General features: G+C 37.3%; 1 protein-coding gene across 1 annotated transcript; it reads right to left on the bottom strand.

Annotated features, from left to right (window-relative positions):
- Positions 1 to 329: 329 nt before the first annotated feature.
- LOC145053474 (scopoletin 8-hydroxylase-like) lies at positions 330 to 1,747 on the bottom strand. Its single transcript, XM_079001527.1, has 3 exons — positions 1,174 to 1,747; positions 745 to 1,087; positions 330 to 660 (listed from the first exon to the last, which is right to left on the bottom strand). Exons 1-3 carry the CDS (start codon positions 1,677 to 1,679, stop codon positions 415 to 417), a joined length of 1,095 nt encoding a protein of 364 aa, XP_078857653.1. The 5' UTR covers positions 1,680 to 1,747; the 3' UTR covers positions 330 to 414.
- Positions 1,748 to 21,091: the final 19,344 nt, after the last annotated feature.

The raw sequence follows: 21,091 nt of genomic DNA, 5'->3' as shown, positions 1-21,091 counted from the left end.
CTATAAAAAAGTAATTTTGTATTCGTGTCCGGCAGTAGTCACCGACGTTTCTCACGTCCGTTGCTATGCCGTCACATATTGTTCCTAAATTAAGTCTCTCGTTGTTCCATCGGTATTTCCGACGGAATTTTTCTCCCACTGGAAAAGAATCACTTTTCTAGTACTAGTAGTGATCGTTATCAATTTCTGTCAATAACATGACTTCATCTTCCAGGTGAAGATTAAATACAATTCAAGTAAGTTTTTCTTTACATTCCTGTGATTTAGTATATGATGATGTTTGATTCATGGTATAAAAAATTGACAAAATTGCTTTTAATATTGCTAAGTAAATCGAAAACATATTTTATTGAGTACAGAAGTCGTCCTTTATTACACATAATAACTCCACTAAAATGGAGAATAAAAGCTTAATTAAATAGACACGAATTCAAGAGCCATCTTTCTTCCACAGGGTTTCTCAATATCGATGTTGTTCGTGTACTCTTTGTAATTGATATCTCTGTATCTAGCGACCCCATCACTAGCCACCAGCTCCGGAAAGGGTCCTATAATTGCAACAGGAAGCGGAGCATTGAATATAGGGACCGACACTCTTGATGCAGTGTTTGTGGTTCGCACTACGTGTTCTGCACTTTTGTACCTTCCATTGCTTAGAATCTAACATGATGAAACACCAAAATAAAAGTTATATATCCATTTAAGGAGGAAGTTTAATCATTAGTAATATAGCATGAAATTAACCTGTAACATATCGCCAACGTTGACGCCGAGAGCACCATGGATGGGTGGAACCTCGATCCACTCTTCGTCTCCAGATGATAAGTTTTCGCCTTTTTTCACGTATAATCCACCAATGTCATCTTGTAGAAGCATTGTTAGCGTGCCCTTATCAGAGTGCTTCCTAACACCTATAGTTAACTCAGGGTTTGGACAAGTCGGGCAGAAGATCATGTGCACTGACTTTGAACCTAAAAGTGTATCAAGTCTTGAATCGTTTAGTTTCACTCCTAGGTTTCCAATTAGTACTTGTAATAGTTTTTTCATCATCACCGTTGATGTCTTTACGTACTCCAGCACCACTTCCCTACAAAATTACAAGCATATATACACATAATCATCGATCATCAGGGTTTTCTTGAAATTCATGAGTAATTTAAGGTGGGTTCTTACTTGCATTCATTAGGCCAATACTGAAGGGCATCATCATCGTTGGTGTATGTCATTTTAAAAAAGTCTCTCCACATCCAAACCTTCTCTTTCTCAGGAATAAAGCTTGTTGCATACATGATCATCGGATTATCGCTCACCTCCTTGAGATATGTCGCTTTCTTTTCAGCTGGTTGGTCAAAAAACTTGTGAGTTGCAGTTTTAAGCGAGTCTAGGAGCTCTAATGGCACACCATGATTCACCACCTGAAAGAAGCCTAGAGTTTCAGCAGCATGGGATATGGCCTTGACCACTTGATCATGGTTAGGTCCATCAAGCTCCGATAGATCAATGATCATGTTTTCAGACGATGGGGCTGCAGCATGTTGCTTGTCGAGTCGTTCGTCGGGTGGTTGGATGAAACGACGTGGTACCTCGGTGAGACCGGAGTCCATGAGACCTTTGACACCATTTCCTTCTTTCACGACGAAGTTGAATAGTGAATTCTCATCATTGAAGCTTAGAGCCATTTGAGATATATATATATGTAAATATTGTGTCTCGTTGCACTTTCTTGATTGAACAAAACATGGAGAGATTTTATAGTGAGATGACACCCACAAATTGTCTCTTTGCACTATCCTGATTGAGCAATAGTTGGAGAGGTTTTACAGTGAGATGACACCACTAATTGAGTAAATATTAGTTTATAACCTACACTTATATAATTAAGTAAACTTTTAAAATAAAAACTAAAAATTATTAATTAATTATTTTAAATAAATTATTAATTAAGAGATTTTTTAGTTATATAATTTTTAATCATTGATTTAAATAAATAATTGAAATAATATCACTTTATAATTTATATTAAGTTTATTTTAATTTTTATTCTAATGTTATTAATTTAATGTAATTAAAGTAAAAAATTTAAAATTTGAAATTTGAAATGAAGAATCAATAGGTTTACAAATGACATGCATTAATTAGGAGATATAATATGGTGACACATGACAAAAGGAGAATAATATGTATTAATTAGGAGCTAATAAGATGACACATGTCAGAAGGAGAATAAAACTATTCTTTTATTAGATAGTGAGATGAGATGATGTCACACCCCTGAACCAGACGGCGGAAACGCCCGAGGGCTATTGTGACTTAATTGAATATCATCCTAATGATTATACATGAATCATAACATCATTCATCATCATGCATTGAAATATTACAACCGATATTGTTTACATTCAGTACATTGTTTTAAAACATTACATTTCCAAAACATAAACCGTTCGATATTAATTAAACAAAACATCATGATATGACTGGATACATTTTTTTCGATTTACCTGTTACCTGAGAATACAAGTATTTTGGAAAAACGTCAACATATGAAATGTTGGTGAGTTCATAAGTAATGTTTGAAAAGTAATGATTTGTATTATTTTGAAAACCACCAGAAAATCCGATATTTTCTAAAAAGAGTATTGTATATAAGAAAAAGTGTGAAGATCCGTAAGTATGCTTGTTGATTTCTGTAAATGTGAATAATTGTTAGACTTTGTATGCATCACATAGGTGAAAGTGTTGAATTCCCTTTCCTAATACATCAAATTACGTGTCTTATTTATTGTTATGCCGATGCGACGTTTGTATTCGATAATTCCAGGTGACATTAGATTAATTATGGGTTGTGAGTCGTTATAATCACGCATTAATGAAAATGACTAGTTTATAACTACCAATTACAAACGATCCTTTTGGCGTCGTCCGTAAGACTCACTTAATCCAACCACCCTGACTTCTCATAGCCCCACAACTGAGGAGAAAAGAGGGTACGAATCCCTCGATATTTCCATAAGTCGTTCAAGGCTATCGTGAATGCGAAAGGCACTTGGCCTGACTCGCATTTGACTTCTCGACTTTGCTAGCAGTACCAAAGGACCCTTGAGGTCCAACAGTACAATAAAGCTATTGAAAGTCCTTTTACACGGAATTAGGTCATATAAGGCCCAATAACATGTAAGCGCGTTCCCTTCGGGCCTAAAGATCATGTCATTGGGCTAGCTAGGCCCAACAAGCACGATTTGAAACTTTTGAGCCCAAAGATTGTGTATTGACTTCTCGTAAATTACCGCGTGTGTATTGAAGTACCATTGTTTATTGATTTTTGATTTGTTATTGATTCGAGACCGAATTAATTCGTTTGGTAACGATATTGGTGTTGAAAGTGTAATTATTATTACGTTTCGCCGGTAAACGTAGTACTCGTATTTTTATTTTAAGGGGTTTGCTGTTTTAAGAATTAGAATTTATCTTTTTAAGCCCCTTCTTGGATAAAATTTACACTTCTAACCCTTTTTGTATAAAAGAATTCCCATTTTAGTCCTTAAACTATTTTTCTTGACACTTTAGTATCAAAACTTATTGGAAAGACATTTTTAGCACAAATTTACTTGATAAATAGCTTGAGTCCTTCAAAAATGAAATTTTCTCGGTAGAAACCTCCATTTTCGCAACTTTTCCAATTTTGGCCCAAGATGGAAGATTTTTGCATCTTTGGTCCCTTTTTAATTTGAAAAGCATTTTTGGCCCTTGAAATAGTTTTAGTACACAAGTAATCCCCTGTTTTACAGAAATGTGCAGTTTCAGCCCCTCCAAATCAAAAATCTCGCAATTTGGGGCTTCATTGGGCCGAAAAGCCCATTTTGGCCCATTATGTTTAAAATTCACATTTTTAACCCTTCAAAAGTGTTGATATGCAGAAAATACCTATTAGAAACTGTTTTGACTCATCTCAACCTTCAGAATTTATATTTTGTCGTTTTGGGCCCCTTAGTTTTGTATTTTTGGCATTTTGAGCCCAAAAATGTGTTTTAAGTCCAAAAATGTTCATATTAACCAACTAGGTTATTTTTCTAGACTTGATTAGTGTGAAATGGTATAAGTTATACTTATTTCATTCTTTTTATTGTAGATCTCGATTTTTAAGTTCTTTTGACTAGTATAAACATCACAACCACATAAGATCATACATATAAGCATAAAAATCACACAAGGCATACATATACTCATAGATCTACACATTTGCTTGTATTCTTCCCCACAAAAACTTATAAAAACCAAAAAAGAGGGGGTATGAAGCTCACCTTTGGGTGTGGTTTCGGTTTTTGGAAGAAAATGAGAAGAAATTCAGCCTTAGCAACCTTCCTTGGAAGATTTCGAACATGGATGCTTCTTAGGTGCTAGATCATGAGTTTGAATGAATTAAGAGGTGATTGTTGGATGAAATGAAGTAGCTAGCTTAAGGATCTAAGAGATTTCTTACCTTAGATGATGATTTTTGTGTAAAAATCCCCTTGAATCCTCCTTAGATCTCAAAATATGGATGAGATATGAGAGAGTTTCCTTGAGAGAAAGGAGAGTGAAATGTGTGTGTGTGTGTGCTTGGATGTTTGAGTCTCCTTGCATGGAAGTCCCTTGAACAATTGTGAGGTGGCACTCACAAAGTCAACTCTCCTCTTCTTTTGGGCTTGGGCCAAGAATGGGGAGGGTGAGAGGAGGTTTTTGGGCTCTTTGCCCTTAAGCCCATATTATGGCTAGGTTAGATGATTTTTGGCCCTAAAAAAAATATAAATGTGATTTTTATGACCTGTTAGGCTATATTAGGTTAATTATGGCCCAAAATGGTTCATATAATTAATCTATTACCCTCTAGGCCCAATATGGCCAAAAATATTGAATTAATGGAAGTGGGTCCAATTAGAGCCCATTTAAGAGTTCTAAGCCTAAGATAGCCAAATTGGAAGCTTATTGGTCCATTGGGCCCAATAAGGAAGTCCTAGTCCAAAAATGGACTTAAACAAGAACTTCTAGGGTTTCCAATTACTTAATGACTATTTGAATTGCTTGCATGGGGTGTCTGATTGAGGTTCTGTTGTCATAGAGTATGCATCATACATGCTCTTATGTTTCTGATTCATAATTTGGTTTAAGTGTTGGTTATAAGGCACAAAAATTCCTAATTGTGACAGATGAGATGAGATGAGATAGGTTCTACTCGCTTTTCTATTAAAAGAAATTAATGTTTTTTTACTTTGGATGAATTCCTTTAAAGTTTTAACGTCTATACATAATCCGTAAGATATTTTTATTATAAAATATGAGTATTCTCGTGCGTTGTACATGAATGTAATTATGTATTTTAAATAGTTGTGAGTCAAAGTTTAAATCATCAGTGGAGTAAGGTATTTTGATATTGAGAGTACAATCATAGTTGGAATCGAAAATAAGTATTTGCACAAAGGTGTTTAATATATAAAGTTGTATCTCTCTAAATTATAATATAAACAAAATTACAATTGAATTCAGTGAGTTTGGTTTGTTGAAAACGATTGAATATATCGTTCACACATATTTCTTAATGAGAACGAATTAAAATTAGTTTAACTTATTGTTAAACAGACGATTATATATATATATATATATATATATATATATATATATATATATATATATATATATATATATATATATATATATATCTTAATAAGCATTCAACCTCAAATCCTAAAGTTTCAGAGGTATACCCCTTAAAGCAGCATTTATAATAGCTTTATGGATTGAAATTTATTTGGTCAAGTCAAAGAGTCAATATAACGTTTCATCTCTACTCTTCTAAAACATGAATACTTCAAATTGAATTGGTATATTCCTCACATTCAGCCGATTGAATCGGTCAATAGGAGATATAATCTATAAGGTTAGTTCGGTTAAGATGGTGTTGCCTTCAACCATTCTGATGGGCTTTGAGCAATACATCATTCCTATGGTGTACATACAAACCCTAATAGCTTTTGGATCTAGTTTGTCTAATGAACATGCAATTGAATATCCAAAGATATAAACCCTAGATCTATCATATAAGAACTGAAATAAGGGTTTAGTAATTACCTTTGATTGTTATATTGCAATAATAATCAATTCTTGCTTTGATTTGCTTCAGAAAGCTTAGTGCCTCAAGTGTTGCACCTCTAATGGAGTCACAAACACCACTAAGCAACTTGGATGAAGAGGAGAAGAGAGAAGGCTGCCCAAAACATCAAGAAACCCTAAAGGAACTCCTTAACACGTTTTTGGGGCCTTAGGGATGTATATATACATGTAGGCTATTAGGGTTTTCAACTAGGAAACCCTAATTTGACTGCTTAGGCCCTAAGCAACCCATGGATCCCTTTCTTTAGAGTCATGGATGAAATCTTATGGGATTCCCCATAAATTTCATGCACTCCACTCTATGGAGTCCATTAGCCCACTCTTGCAATTATCTTATAATTACAATTCCAGTCCCTTAAGTTTAATTAATCTCGTTTAGCCACAAAATTAATTCTTAATTAATTCTTGACTAATATTAATTGAACAATATGATTTCTCCTTTAATATATTATTCTCATAATATATTAATAAATCATAATTAAACCTTTCTCTCCTTAATTCATCCTACATATTGCTATGGTGAAGGCAACCCAAAAGGATCATGCTCATAATCGGGTCAAGTACATACAAAAATAGTTATGGACTTAGACACCAATCCAACAACATTACCATTTATCTCTAAAAAACCCTAAAATCCATCACGACACTGCCATCACTTATCTTTTGTAAAATGAAATCATCATAAACCCTAGATGACTTCACCTTCTCCGCTATCACGTACCCATACTACTTCAACGATCTGAAAGTCTTCCAAGCACCAACTTGGTCGTCGCCACCGCTACATCATTGATAACTCATGTTTGTTTCTTTTCCCCCTTTATCTTCTTCCTTACAATCATCTTCTTGCTCTACATATCCATTTCAGTGCCTTTAGATCTAAAAGTTGAACAACTACACCACCACCACCATTCCGTCTCTGTCACTTTCTCACCATCGCGTAGGTAGCACAAGAGTATCGATTGGAAAATGGTATCAATTGGATAAAGGGGGGGGGAGGCCATTCATCACTCCGTCTTCAGCCATTTGCATTTGTTTGATGGCGAAGGATATGAATGATCGAGGTAGGAAAGGTAGAATAGTTGCAGTAGTACATACATCCCCTTTTGTGGTTTCTAATATCATTTCTTTTTTGTACGTCATATTCTAAAGATGAAGGGATATAAAATCGTATATGGTTGATGAGTTTTAATTCAAGATAATGGTGTTAAGAAATTCAGGTTAGTCACTTCGATTTTTGTTTACTTGATATCATTTATTCATCGATTTTGGAGGAAATGAGAAAAAAATGTTGGGGTTTCTCACTGTTTTGGGCTATGAGGTGTCCATGATCATTTATTTCAAACTAATTGGTTAATATACACCCACCTCTTAACCTGATATAATTTTCTTTTCCTTTTCTTATTTTTTTGAATTGACAATTAGGTATGAAGAGCATTTATTGGTCATTTAAATTGTTGATGCATATACATGTATCATTCAGATATGGAAGATACTATTGATAAACTTATTGTTGTGTATTTTTCTTTTCCTTTGTGATGTTATGATAGTTTATAAAATAGGAGGGAAGAAACATCATTAGTTCAAAAGGGGTATAAAAATGCCACTCATTAAGAGATTCTTTTAGTGAGAATTAATAGAGAATGTGAGGACATTTGAACATCTTAATATATATATATATATGTATATATATTAACATGTATTATTTTCTTGCAAGTGACAGTTGTGACTTCTGCTAAAGATCATTTCCAAATGCTTGCTCTTGATACCTCCTCAAGAGGGTATGAATAACCATGGTATCATCAATTTGGATCTTGATAGAGCCCCTTGATGAAATTTGTTAAGCTGTAACCAAAATTCTGATGTTAGAAACAAAACGATTGAAAAAAGGTAATTATTGTCTTTCTATGCTGACATTTCTTATCTTTGTTTTGAAGGTTGGTACACATATGTAGTTATGAAGTAGTAGTGGGAGTAGCCAACCATATATTTGTTGGATTAGTGTCTAAGCCCGTAACTATATTTGGTATGTACTTGACCTGGTTGTGCATGGTCCTTTTGGGTTGCCTTCACCAAATCAACTTGACATGGTGATTTATGGAGAGAGAGAGAGAGAGAGAGAGAGAGAGAGAGAGAGAGAGAGAGTTATGGTTTATTAATATATTATATGAATAATATATTCAAAGAGAAATCATATAGTTAAATTAATATTAGACAATAATTAATTAAGAATTAATTATGTGGCTAAAGGACATTAATTAAATAAAGGGGACTTAAATTGTCAAATATGTGATAGTTGATAGTACACTAGTGAATTTGGATGAACCTAACAGCTACAAGGAAGCCATGGCAAGCCCAGAGTCTGCAAAATGGAAAGAGGCTATGGACAATGAGATTCAGTCCATGTATGACAACGAAGTTTGAAATTTGGTTGACAATGTACCAGGTCGTAAGATGGTCGGGTGCAATTGGATCTTCAAGAAGAAGACCAACATGGATGGAAATGTACACACCTATAAGGCGCGATTGGTTGCGAAGGGTTTCACTCAAACTCCCAGAGTTGACTATGATGAGACCTTCTCACCAGTTGCAAAGATAAAGTCTATTAGGGTGATGCTAGCCATTTATGCATTTCATGACTATGAGATATGGCAGATGGATGTCAAAACCGCTTTCCTTAACGGAAAGTTGGCTGAGGATGTTTACATGGCTCAGCTAGAGGGTTTTGTCGATGCAAAGTACCCTAATAGAGTGTGTAAGCTTAAGAAGTCCATTTATGGACTGAAACAAGCATCCCACAGATGTAATCTTTGTTTCAATGAGAAAGTCAATGAGTTTGGTTTTCTACGAAGCGAGGATGAATCATGTGTATATGTCAAAGCCAGTGGGAGTATAGTTAGCTTCCTCGTATTGTATGTCGATGATATACTACTCATAGGAAATGACATCTCGACGCTGCAGGAAGTCAAGTCCTAGATTGGGAAGTGTTTTGCTATGAAGGACCTCAGAGAAGCTGCCTATATTTTGGGAATAAGGATAGTTAGAAACAGAAGTAAAAGACTAATAGGAATTAGTCAGAATACTTACTTGGACAAGGTGCTAAAACGTTTTAGTATGGAGAATTCTAAGAAGGGGAGTTACCGATCCAAAGTAATGCCAAATTGAGTAAGACTCAAAGTCCGAGTAATGAAGTCGAGATAGCATAGATGAGCCGAGTACCGTACGCTTCCGCAGTTGGCTCGATTATGTATGCTATGACTTGTACTCGCCCAGATGTGGCCTTCGCTTTGAGCATGGTCAACAGATATCAAGGAAACCCGGGCAAAGCACATTGGACCGCAGTCAAAAATATTCTTATGTACCTTCGGAGGACCAAGGAATGGTTTCTAGTCCTCAGTGGGATTGATGACTTAAAGGTGCGAGGGTACAGTGACGCTAATTTTCAGACCGAAAGGGACAACTACCGTTCGCAGTCGGTCTGGGTCTTTACCCTTAATGGAGGAGCAGTGACTTGGAAAAGTTCCAAGCAGGAGACTGCAGCTGATTCAACGTGCGAATCAGAGTACATTGCAGTGAGCGAAGCGTTAAAGGAGGCAATATGGTTGAAGAACTTCATTGGAGACCTTGGAGTTGTGCCACCCATACAGGAGCCTATGGAAATTTTCTATGATAATGAAGGAGCGGTTGCCTTGACAAAGGAACCAAGGGATCATGGTAGTGATGGGTTTTGAGCAATCTAACACTTCCTAAGTGTACATGCAACCCTAATAACCTTGGATCTATGTTTGTCTAATTATCATGCAAAGTTGATTTCCAAGGTTATGTTCCTATCTAGCATACATTGGGAACCATTTTTCTTTGAATGAAAGATAGAACTACATACCTTGTTGTTGAAAGTGTTCCTTAAAACCTTGTACGCTTAGCACCTCAAGTGTGATGGCTCAAATGCTTCACAAAACATCAAATGCAATGAACAAACTTGAGAGAAAACTCTAACACTTGCAAAATCGGCCAATCCCTCTTCTTCTAGTTAGTGTAGCCGATTTTGGGGAGAAACACATTGCTTATATAGTGTGTTGCATTAGGTAAACCCTAATGTAACATGACTCTTCATTTCTTGATCCATGGGTTAACTCCATGGAGCATCCTATGGGTGGAACCCAACTTGACAATCCATGGAGCCTCTTAGCCCACTATATAAGATATGGAAGATTTACATAATCTACCCATATATCTAATTAGTTATCTTTTGATCACTTAATTAATTCTAAATTAATTCTTGATCAAAACTAATTAAATAATATTATTAATATATTAGAACTGATAATATATTAATAAACCATTAGTGTTATTTATCTCATTTAGTTTATTCAATTGCATGATGCCATGTAACCCAAATGGACCATGCCGGGTCGGGTCAAGTACATACCAGAAATAGTTATGGACTTAGACACCTTATCCAACAGTCTCCCACTTGGATAAGTCTAATAACTATAACTGTAATACTTCAGGAACCGATCAGCAGTCGTAGCTCTTTCAAGGTTTCTCGGAACTGAGAAAATATTGATACGCCATTTAAGATAAGTGATCACATAATCCTCTGTTCTGGATATCAGCTGGACAAATACATGGAACAATATCTTACTTATTATCCAGTAGTTTGTTTCCCGATTTCCGATTTGTTTGACAAAGAACTTAATTGAACACATCAATTTAGTTATGACCGTGCCCGGTACATTGGTCAAAACAAAATCATCGAGGGGCCCAGATATCAGCTTCTAATCCAAGAAGGAACAGATAAACTTTGACTCATATGTTTGTTCTACTACTCATTAAATTATACACAAAAGCACGTTTTATAACATCGAGTTACCAATGCGTTTACGTACAATCAATGCATAACCAACTCATAAGTAACAAATCATATCTCTAGGTTTGAAGACTTATGTGATATTACCGTCTCACGATCACTCGAGATAAATTCCATGAAGTGATTCCAGTGAGCGTGGGTTGATTCCAGTACTCAGAACTTATGAGTACTCATGAAGTGTTGTCCTTAACCTTGGCACCTACAACCAACTTCATGACAGTCTTAATTCATATCTACTTCCAACATATGACTGACTGTGGAGATTTGAATAATATGTAGAAACACAACATAATATTCTGGAAGTCAAAACATGCAAAAGAAATTATAGTAAATGATTGACAAAAGATAGTAACACTTTACTCATAAATAAACAACCAACTATTATTTATCATCAAATGTCATTGCACTTTACAAATTTCATAATTTATCTAACTACTAAAACTTATATCATCCTTTAGCCCTATGCTCCAAGCATGCTGAAGATGCTTAACCCTACTCAGTCCCTTCGTGAGGGGATCTGCTGGGTTCTCATCTGATGATACCCTCTTTGCAACGAGGATTCCTTCTTCTATGCGATGTCTGATAAAATGATATTTTCTGTCGATGTGTCTGGATCTCCCATGATCCCTTGGTTCCTTAGCTAAGGAAATAGCACTTTCACTATCACAGAAAATTTCCATAGGCTCCTTTATAGCTGGTACAACTCCAAGGTCTCCAAAGAAGTTCTTCAACCATATTGCCTCCTTTGCTGCTTCACTCACTGCTATATACTCTGATTCACAAGTGGAATCAGCCACTGTCTCCTGCTTGGAACTCTTCCAAGTGATTGCTCCTCCGTTTAGGGTAAAGACCCAGCCCGACTGAGAGCGGAAATTATCCCTATCAGTATGGAAGCCAACATCACTATACCCTACAACTCTCAAGTCATCACTCCCGCCGAGGGTAAGGACCCAGTCCTTAGTCCTCCGTAGGTACTTGAGGATATTCTTTACCGCAATCCAGTGTGCCTTACCAGGGTTCCCCTGATACCTGCTAACCATGCTCAAGGCAAAGGCTACATCAGGTCGAGTACACGTCATAGCATACATGATCGATCCTACAGCCGAAGCATAAGGTACTTGACTCATTTCTGCTATCTCAGCCTGAGTACTTGGGCTCTGAGCTTTACTCAATCTGGCATTACTTTGAATAGGTAACTCTCTTTTCTTGGAGTTCTGCATGCTGAATCTCTTCAGCACCTTGTCCAAGTAGGTACTTTGACTAAGTCCAATTAGTCTTTTACTCCGGTTTCTCAAAATCCTTATCCCTAGAATATAGGCAACTTCTCCTAGGTCCTTCATAGAGAAACACTTCGCAAGCCAGGACTTGACTTCCTGCAGAGTTGGGATGTCATTTCCTATGAGTAGTATGTCATCCACATAAAATACCAAAAAGCTAACTATACTCCAACTAGCCTTGACATACACACAAGATTCATCTTCACTCCTAGAAAAGCCAAATTCCTTGACTTTCTCATCAATGCAAAGATTCCATATGCGAGGTGCTTGCTTTAATCCATAAATGGATTTCTCAAGCTTACACACTCTATTAGGGTACTTGTTTCTGACAAAACCTTCTGGCTGACTCATGTAAACATCTTTAGTCAACCTTCCATTCAGGAAAGTTGTTTTGACATCCATTTGCCATATTTCATAGTCATGAAATGCAGCTATGGCTAACATAACCCTAATAGACTTAATCTTGGCTACTAGAGAAAAGGTCTCATCATAATCCAATCTTGGAGTTTGAGAGAAGCCCTTTGCAACCAGTCGAGCCTTATAAGTGTGTACATTACCATCCATGTCGGTCTTCTTCTTGAAGATCCATTTGCACCCTACAGTCTTACGACCTGGTACATTCTCAACCAAGTTCCAAACATGATTGTCATACATGGATTGTATCTATTTGTCCATTGCCTCTTTCCATTTAGCAAACTCGGGGCCTGCCATGGCTTCCGTGTAACTGTTAGGTTCATCCAGACCTACTAGTTTCTCATCACTAATAAGTGTATCACCTTCCGCAGTAATATGGAACCCATAGTAATGCTTAAGTGCATTCCTAACTCTCGTGGATCGCCTCAAAGGTACAGACTCATTAATTGGTTCAATAGGAGTTTCCTCCTCAAGTTGAGGGCTAGAGTTTGAAGTTCCTTCACCACTTGACTATTGAAGTTCTTCAAGGTCAATTTGCCTCCCACTATCTCCTTGGCTTATAAATTCTCTCTCACGAAAGACTCCTCTTCTTGCTACAAAGATCACATTATCACTGGGTCTGTAGAAGAGGAAACCAAAGGATTTCTTCGGGTAGCCGATGAAAATACACCTCTCGCTTCGGGGTTCAAGCTTATCATGAGTCTCATGTCTCATGAAAGCCTCACAACCCCAAATCTTGATGTGGTCTAGTTTGGGTACTTTACCAGTCCACATCTCGTGAGGAGTTTTGGCAACTTTCTTTGTAGGGACTGGATATGGGCGGCAGTCTCTAAGGCATACCCCCAGAATGAGATTGGTTGCAAAGCTTGACTCATCATGGAACGAACCATATCCAGCAAGGTTCGATTGCACCTCTCAGCGACACCATTCAACTGAGGTGTCCTGGGAGGTGTCAATTGTGAGACAATCCCACATTCCCTAAGATAGTCGAGGAACTCTGAAATAAGATACTCACCACCTCGATCGAATCGAAGCATCTTAATGTTTCAGCCCAATTGATTCTCGACTTCCTGTTTAAATTCTTTAAACCTTTCGAAAGTCTCTGACTTATGCTTGATTAAGTAGACATATCCATATCTACTGTAATCATCAGTAAAAGTCAAATAATAACGATTAGCATCCCTTGTGGCATGTTTGAAGGGTCCACTGTGACAACCCGAAGTTCATTCCGTTGTCGTAACTCGATACGTCATTAAAAATTCGTCGTCCTAAATTGTTTCCGTTCGTTTCTAAATTAAGTCATTTATTTTAAGTTTGTAATTATGACTTAATAATTGTCCAAATACGTTAAAAATCCATGGAAACGCTTCAATTTATTTATTTGAAAAATAATTGTTTTATTCCGTTAAGTTATAAAAATAACTTAATCGGGTGCGACCAAAAAGCCACGTCTAACGACAGTAACGGGTAGAATTCCTCCGTGTCTCAAACTTTCAGCATATATAAAGTTAAGAAAACCTCATTTGAAGCCTTTTCACACACTCTCTCTACTTTCTCTCTTTACTCTCTCTCTCTAAAATCCGATTTTGAGCCAAAACATCCAAATCAAGCTTCAAAACATCAAGGTAATTATCCTAGCTTCTAGTTTAACACCTTTAGCCTTCAAATTCGAGATTTATATGAAGATTAGGACCATTAGCACGAGTTTAAGGTCCTAGAACATCTCTAGGCCGCGAACTCATGTAAATGGGGTTTTTGTGCCATAAAACCCTTCCAAAACACTTCTAGGGCTTCGATTCGACTTAGAAACTTGCATGCATGAACCAAGGACACCAAAATCTTGACATTAGATGTATGAACATGAGTTTACGGTCCAAGAACATGCTTGGACCGTAAACCCTCATTCTTAGACCTTAAACACCTTTTAGGATGTTAGTTTGCCCCTAAACACCATCAATGAACTTCCATGAGTGCTTATAACCTTATAACCCTTCTAGAAATGCACCAAAACATTCATAAATGGGACAAACTAGAGTTTACGGTCCAAGAACATTCTTAGACCGTAAACTCATCTTCATAGACCATAAACTCTTCAAATGGGTGTTTAAGTGGCCTCATCACCTTGAATGACTTGTAAGTTGGACTAGAATCACATGTGATTAACCTACAAACACCAACACCCATGGATCTTGGACAAACATGAGTTTACGGTTGTAAACTCATGTGTTTAAGGTAGTAAACTTCCCAAGAGCACCTTCATAGACCGTAAACTCCAATCCCAAGGCCATTTCAAGTCCTGATCACTTCCTAAGCCATAGAATCAACCCTAGAACTTTCCCCTGTGCATTGTAAGACTTTGTGGCATCCAAGAACACACCACCCATGAGTTTACGGCCGTAAACTCATGGGGAATGAGTCATTAGAACCGTAAACCCTCTTATGAGTTTACTCTTGAGGAGTAAACTTCATATCCTAGCCATATACGTCCCTAGATGTCACCCGGGTCACTCCAAACACTTGATTTGAAGTGTTTTCGCGTCTTGGAGTGTATAATCATATCTAATTAGTGAATTAAAGTTTAATTAGATACATTTGTATATCATTTCATATTACATAGGAACCTCGCGCGTTATCAAGCCCCAAACCGACACTTAGCATCCAATCCGACACGTTTCTCGACCGGTGAGTTCATACCCCTACCCTTTTTCAACTGTTTTCACTGTTTTCAGGGGGGATACAAGCAAAAGTACAAGGAAATCTTGTACTCCAACTTATTATTTTCCGTTTAATTGATTTCATTCTGTATGTTTTAATATCAATAACTGTGTTTATCAAATAGTTCGAATTACGAAGTTAGCTTTCAAATTAATCATAGATTCTTGATAAAATGTCACAATCTAAATTATGTTTCATAATCTACGAATAATTCATACTAATCATCATTTAGAACGAAAACGAAAGTACAATTAGAAACAGAACGAATACGAAACTATAACTAGGAATAGAACGAATACGAAACTATAACTAGGAGCAGAACGAATACGAAACTATAATACAACGAATACGAATACGAATACGAATAGTAATAGGAGTAGGATTAGGGAAACGAATATGACTACGAATGCGAATACGAATACGAATACGAATACGATTAGTAATAGGAGTAGGATTAGGGAAACGAATACGACTACGAATACGAATACGAATACGAATACGAATAAGTATAATAATATGTTTAAGAATAAGAACACGAATACGAAGACATATATCTAGGTACACTCCAGTGTAACACCATTAGGATATCAGAATACCTAGTTAATACAATAGGTACGAATGTAAATCAATCATTACATCGAAATTCAATAACTAAAATTACTTTTAGGAAAGTATGGGACTTTCCTGGGGAACGTTACATAACTAGAAAAGTGTAATAAACCAAATAACTTTATATCTTTCACAATTGGTATCATACAATTAGGAAAATATAGGATTTTCCTAGGATCATAGTTAAACGTAACCAGAACCGTGTAACCTAACAATTAATCAAACATTACTTTTAAGAAAATATGAGATTTTCTTGGATAACAACTTTTCGGTAAACCAAAGGAAACTCGTACATTTTCACAAAACAAACATCTTATGAACTCACCAGCTTTATGCTGATTTTCAAACTGCTTGTATTCTCAGGTCAATATTAGACAGGTACCTAGCGATCCTTTTGGAGAAGACGGAGCGTACAGAAGACTCGTCTCTACTTTTGTTCATATATACTATGTATTAAGAATGTACAACTTTACTTTTGAACAAATGTAAACTTTGATATGTAATGTAATGGTTGTTTACTTTACTTACTATGTGCATTGGATTTGATACTCAACGTGGAGTCCGCCCCGAAAATGTTTCCGCCTTAGGTTTTCGGGGTGTGACAGATTGGTATCAGAGCCCTTGTTTATAGTGAATGGAGTATACCAAACCTTACATGGTATAAAACTATAAACACTAAAGGGCCTAAGTGCTCTGAACAAAAAGTATACCTCAAATATAAGTATTTTCAATAGTATACAAGTATACCCGACCGTCGAAATCCGTAACTACAAGTAGAACAAAACATAAGTAAATGGGTGTTGTACGTTGCGGTTAAACCTGGGCAGTTATGTAGTCATGTCTAGGATCAATATAGCCTGGCCAACTATATTCATTCGAGACACGGCCAACATGTGCTTGGGAGTGACTGTGATGTACGACATGCCTAAAACTTACCCAATACCCAAACAATGAGCCGTCGCTGCAGCGAATCATGAAATACTATGGGAGTATTTCTCGAGCCAAATCCGTTATAGAATTCCTCATCCCAGCGTTGCTCCTCAATCATCCTTTTAAGCGATAATTTATCTATTTTGATAACTCCTTCCTGCTTTATCGCTTAATAGAATTCTATGTATGTCATAAAGAGATATCCTTTGTATCATATCTATTGATTCAATTCGGAGGACTTACCATCCTCTATTTCCTGATCTTATTAGATCAAGATGCCTCCAAGAAAGAGACCCAACTCAAAAACCAACAACAACCCTCCACCACCACCTTCTCTTCAAATCGACCTGGCAACCCTTCAGTCAGTTTTAACTGCAGCATTTTCAGCAGCCATGTCGCAAACGAACCCCGGTAGTTCAGGAGGTGGTCCCCAGCCTCAAAACCAGGAGGGTAGCCAGGGACACCGAAAGGAGTGTTCCTATAAAGACTTTATGAATGCGAAACCCACATTCTTCAATGGCACTGGAGGTGTCATTGCTCTAACTCGGTGGTTAGAGAAGATCGAATCTATCTTCGAGATCTGTGCTTGTTCAGAATCCGACAAGGTGAAGTTTGCTACCTGCACACTCACCAATAAAGCTCTGACTTGGTGGAACGGCCGAGTCAAATCTCTAACTCTACCTGTAGCCAATCCTATGGGTTGGGAAGTTATGAAGGAACTTCCGCACGCAGAGTATTGCCCTCGGAGTGAAATCCAGAAGCTGGAACATGAACTCTGGAACCTGAAGATGAAAGGTTCCGATATCGCTGCCTACACATCCAGATTTGATGACTTAACGCTTCTTTGTCCATGGATGGTTACCCCGGAAAGTAAGAAGATTGAGAGGTTTATCTGGGGATTAACCTAGCCAACCAAAGGGAACGTCTTAGCTGCGAAGCCGGATACATACGACAATGCCAAATTCCTAGCACAAATCTTGATCGACCATAGTGAGGACGTAGAGGAAGAAGCTACCACTCTTGAGCCTACAGAAAGAAGTGGTGAGAAAAGAAAGTACTGGGAGGCGGGGGTGAAAGGTCAGCCTTCACAGGAGTTCTCGAAGAAACAACAGATGGTGGCAGTCCACGCTGCCACTACCCCTGCTACTGTTTCTGTCGTAGGTTTCCCAGCCCGAGCACCTATCACCGGATATGCCGGTGTTCTCCCGTGGTGTAACCAGTGCAGTTACCACCACTACATCCCCGGTCCCTGTCGTGTAAAATTTTGCAAAAATTATGGCCAAGAGGGTCACCTTGTGCGGAGTTGCAGAACACCAACAAACCAGGCTTCCAGAGCAGGCATCAGTCAGACCTGTTTTGGTTGCGGTAAAGTCGGGCATTATAAGAGAAACTGCCCCAATACTGTAACAACTGGAAACACTGGAAGAGTCCTAGCTATAGGGCAAGGTGAGACAGCCGCCGATCCCACCATTGCCTCAGGTATATTCCTCTTCAATGACCCTTCTACTTGCAATTCTTTTTCAATTCTAGTCCTAAAAGATAAATTGTTACCTATTCATCCGAATCTCTTCATAAACATAGTCCTCAGTTAGTAACCAAAACGTCCTGCATCAAGGTAGCCAACAATGAGAAAGATGGTGTGTTACATTCTGAAACGCGTATCCCAAGGAACATAGAACTTTTCGAAATCCTCATTAGGATTGATCCCGTAACCTATGAACTCCGACTACCCTCATGACTTAGTAGCATCCACCTAGTATTCCCCGTCTCTGTCCTCAAGAAGTGTCTACCCGATGAAACCATAGTACTCCCTTTGATGAGACCGAAATCATCGAAAGTCTAAACCTCATGGTAGAATCAATCGAAATCAGAGATCAAAAGGTTAAATGTATGAAGCAAGCCATCTCTCGGTAAGTAAAAGGTTCCACGAAATGCCATGCGAGAATCCGAATTCACTTAGAAGCGTGATGATCCGATAGAACAAAAGAATCCGTATCTTCTTTCCGGTTCCGCAAGTCGCATCTAAAGTTTGAATTTCGGGACGAAATTCCCTCTAACGGGGGGATAATGTGACAACCCGAAGTTCATTCCGTTGTCGTAACCCGATACGTCATTAAAAATTCGTCGTCCTAAATTGTTTCCGTTCGTTTCTAAATTAAGTCATTTATTTTAAGTTTGTAATTATGACTTAATAATTGTCCAAATACGTTAAAAATCCATGGAAACGCTTCAATTTATTTATTTGAAAAATAATTGTTTTATTCCGTTAAGTTATAAAAATAACTTAATCGGGTGCGACCAAAAAGCCACGTCTAACGACAGTAACGGGTAGAATTCCTCCGTGTCTCAAACTTTCAGCATATATAAAGTTAAGAAAACCTCATTTGAAGCCTTTTCACACACTCTCTCTACTTTCTCTCTTTACTCTCTCTCTCTCTAAAATCCGATTTTGAGCCAAAACATCCAAATCAAGCTTCAAAACATCAAGGTAATTATCCTAGCTTCTAGTTTAACACCTTTAGCCTTCAAATTCGAGATTTATATGAAGATTAGGACCATTAGCACGAGTTTAAGGTCCTAGAACATCTCTAGGCCGCGAACTCATGTAAATGGGGTTTTTGTGCCATAAAACCCTTCCAAAACACTTCTAGGGCTTCGATTCGACTTAGAAACTTGCATGCATGAACCAAGGACACCAAAATCTTGACATTAGATGTATGAACATGAGTTTACGGTCCAAGAACATGCTTGGACCGTAAACCCTCATTCTTAGACCTTAAACACCTTTTAGGATGTTAGTTTGCCCCTAAACACCATCAATGAACTTCCATGAGTGCTTATAACCTTATAACCCTTCTAGAAATGCACCAAAACATTCATAAATGGGACAAACTAGAGTTTACGGTCCAAGAACATTCTTAGACCGTAAACTCATCTTCATAGACCATAAACTCTTCAAATGGGTGTTTAAGTGGCCTCATCACCTTGAATGACTTGTAAGTTGGACTAGAATCACATGTGATTAACCTACAAACACCAACACCCATGGATCTTGGACAAACATGAGTTTACGGTTGTAAACTCATGTGTTTAAGGTAGTAAACTTCCCAAGAGCACCTTCATAGACCGTAAACTCCAATCCCAAGGCCATTTCAAGTCCTGATCACTTCCTAAGCCATAGAATCAACCCTAGAACTTTCCCCTGTGCATTGTAAGACTTTGTGGCATCCAAGAACACACCACCCATGAGTTTACGGCCGTAAACTCATGGGGAATGAGTCATTAGAACCGTAAACCCTCTTATGAGTTTACTCTTGAGGAGTAAACTTCATATCCTAGCCATATACGTCCCTAGATGTCACCCGGGTCACTCCAAACACTTGATTTGAAGTGTTTTCGCGTCTTGGAGTGTATAATCATATCTAATTAGTGAATTAAAGTTTAATTAGATACATTTGTATATCATTTCATATTACATAGGAACCTCGCGCGTTATCAAGCCCCGAACCGACACTTAGCATCCAATCCGACACGTTTCTCGACCGGTGAGTTCATACCCCTACCCTTTTTCAACTGTTTTCACTGTTTTCAGGGGGGATACAAGCAAAAGTACAAGGAAATCTTGTACTCCAACTTATTATTTTCCGTTTAATTGATTTCATTCTGTATGTTTTAATATCAATAACTGTGTTTATCAAATAGTTCGAATTACGAAGTTAGCTTTCAAATTAATCATAGATTCTTGATAAAATGTCACAATCTAAATTATGTTTCATAATCTACGAATAATTCATACTAATCATCATTTAGAACGAAAACGAAAGTACAATTAGAAACAGAACGAATACGAAACTATAACTAGGAATAGAACGAATACGAAACTATAACTAGGAGCAGAACGAATACGAAACTATAATACAACGAATACGAATATGAATACGAATAGTAATAGGAGTAGGATTAGGGAAACGAATACGACTACGAATACGAATAAAAATACGAATACGAATAAGTATAAGAATATGTTTAAGAATAAGAAGATGAATACGAAGACATGTATCTAGGCACACTCCAGTGTAACACCATTAGGATATCAGAATACCTAGTTAATACAATAGGTACGAATGTAAAT

The sequence above is a fragment of the Lactuca serriola genome, chromosome 5 (assembly GCF_051521515.1).
Source record: "Lactuca serriola cultivar US96UC23 chromosome 5, Lser_US96UC23_V15, whole genome shotgun sequence".
Lineage (NCBI taxonomy): Eukaryota > Viridiplantae > Streptophyta > Magnoliopsida > Asterales > Asteraceae > Lactuca > Lactuca serriola.
Note: the sequence above shows the minus strand (reverse complement) of the source record. Positions and strands in the feature narration are given on the sequence as shown.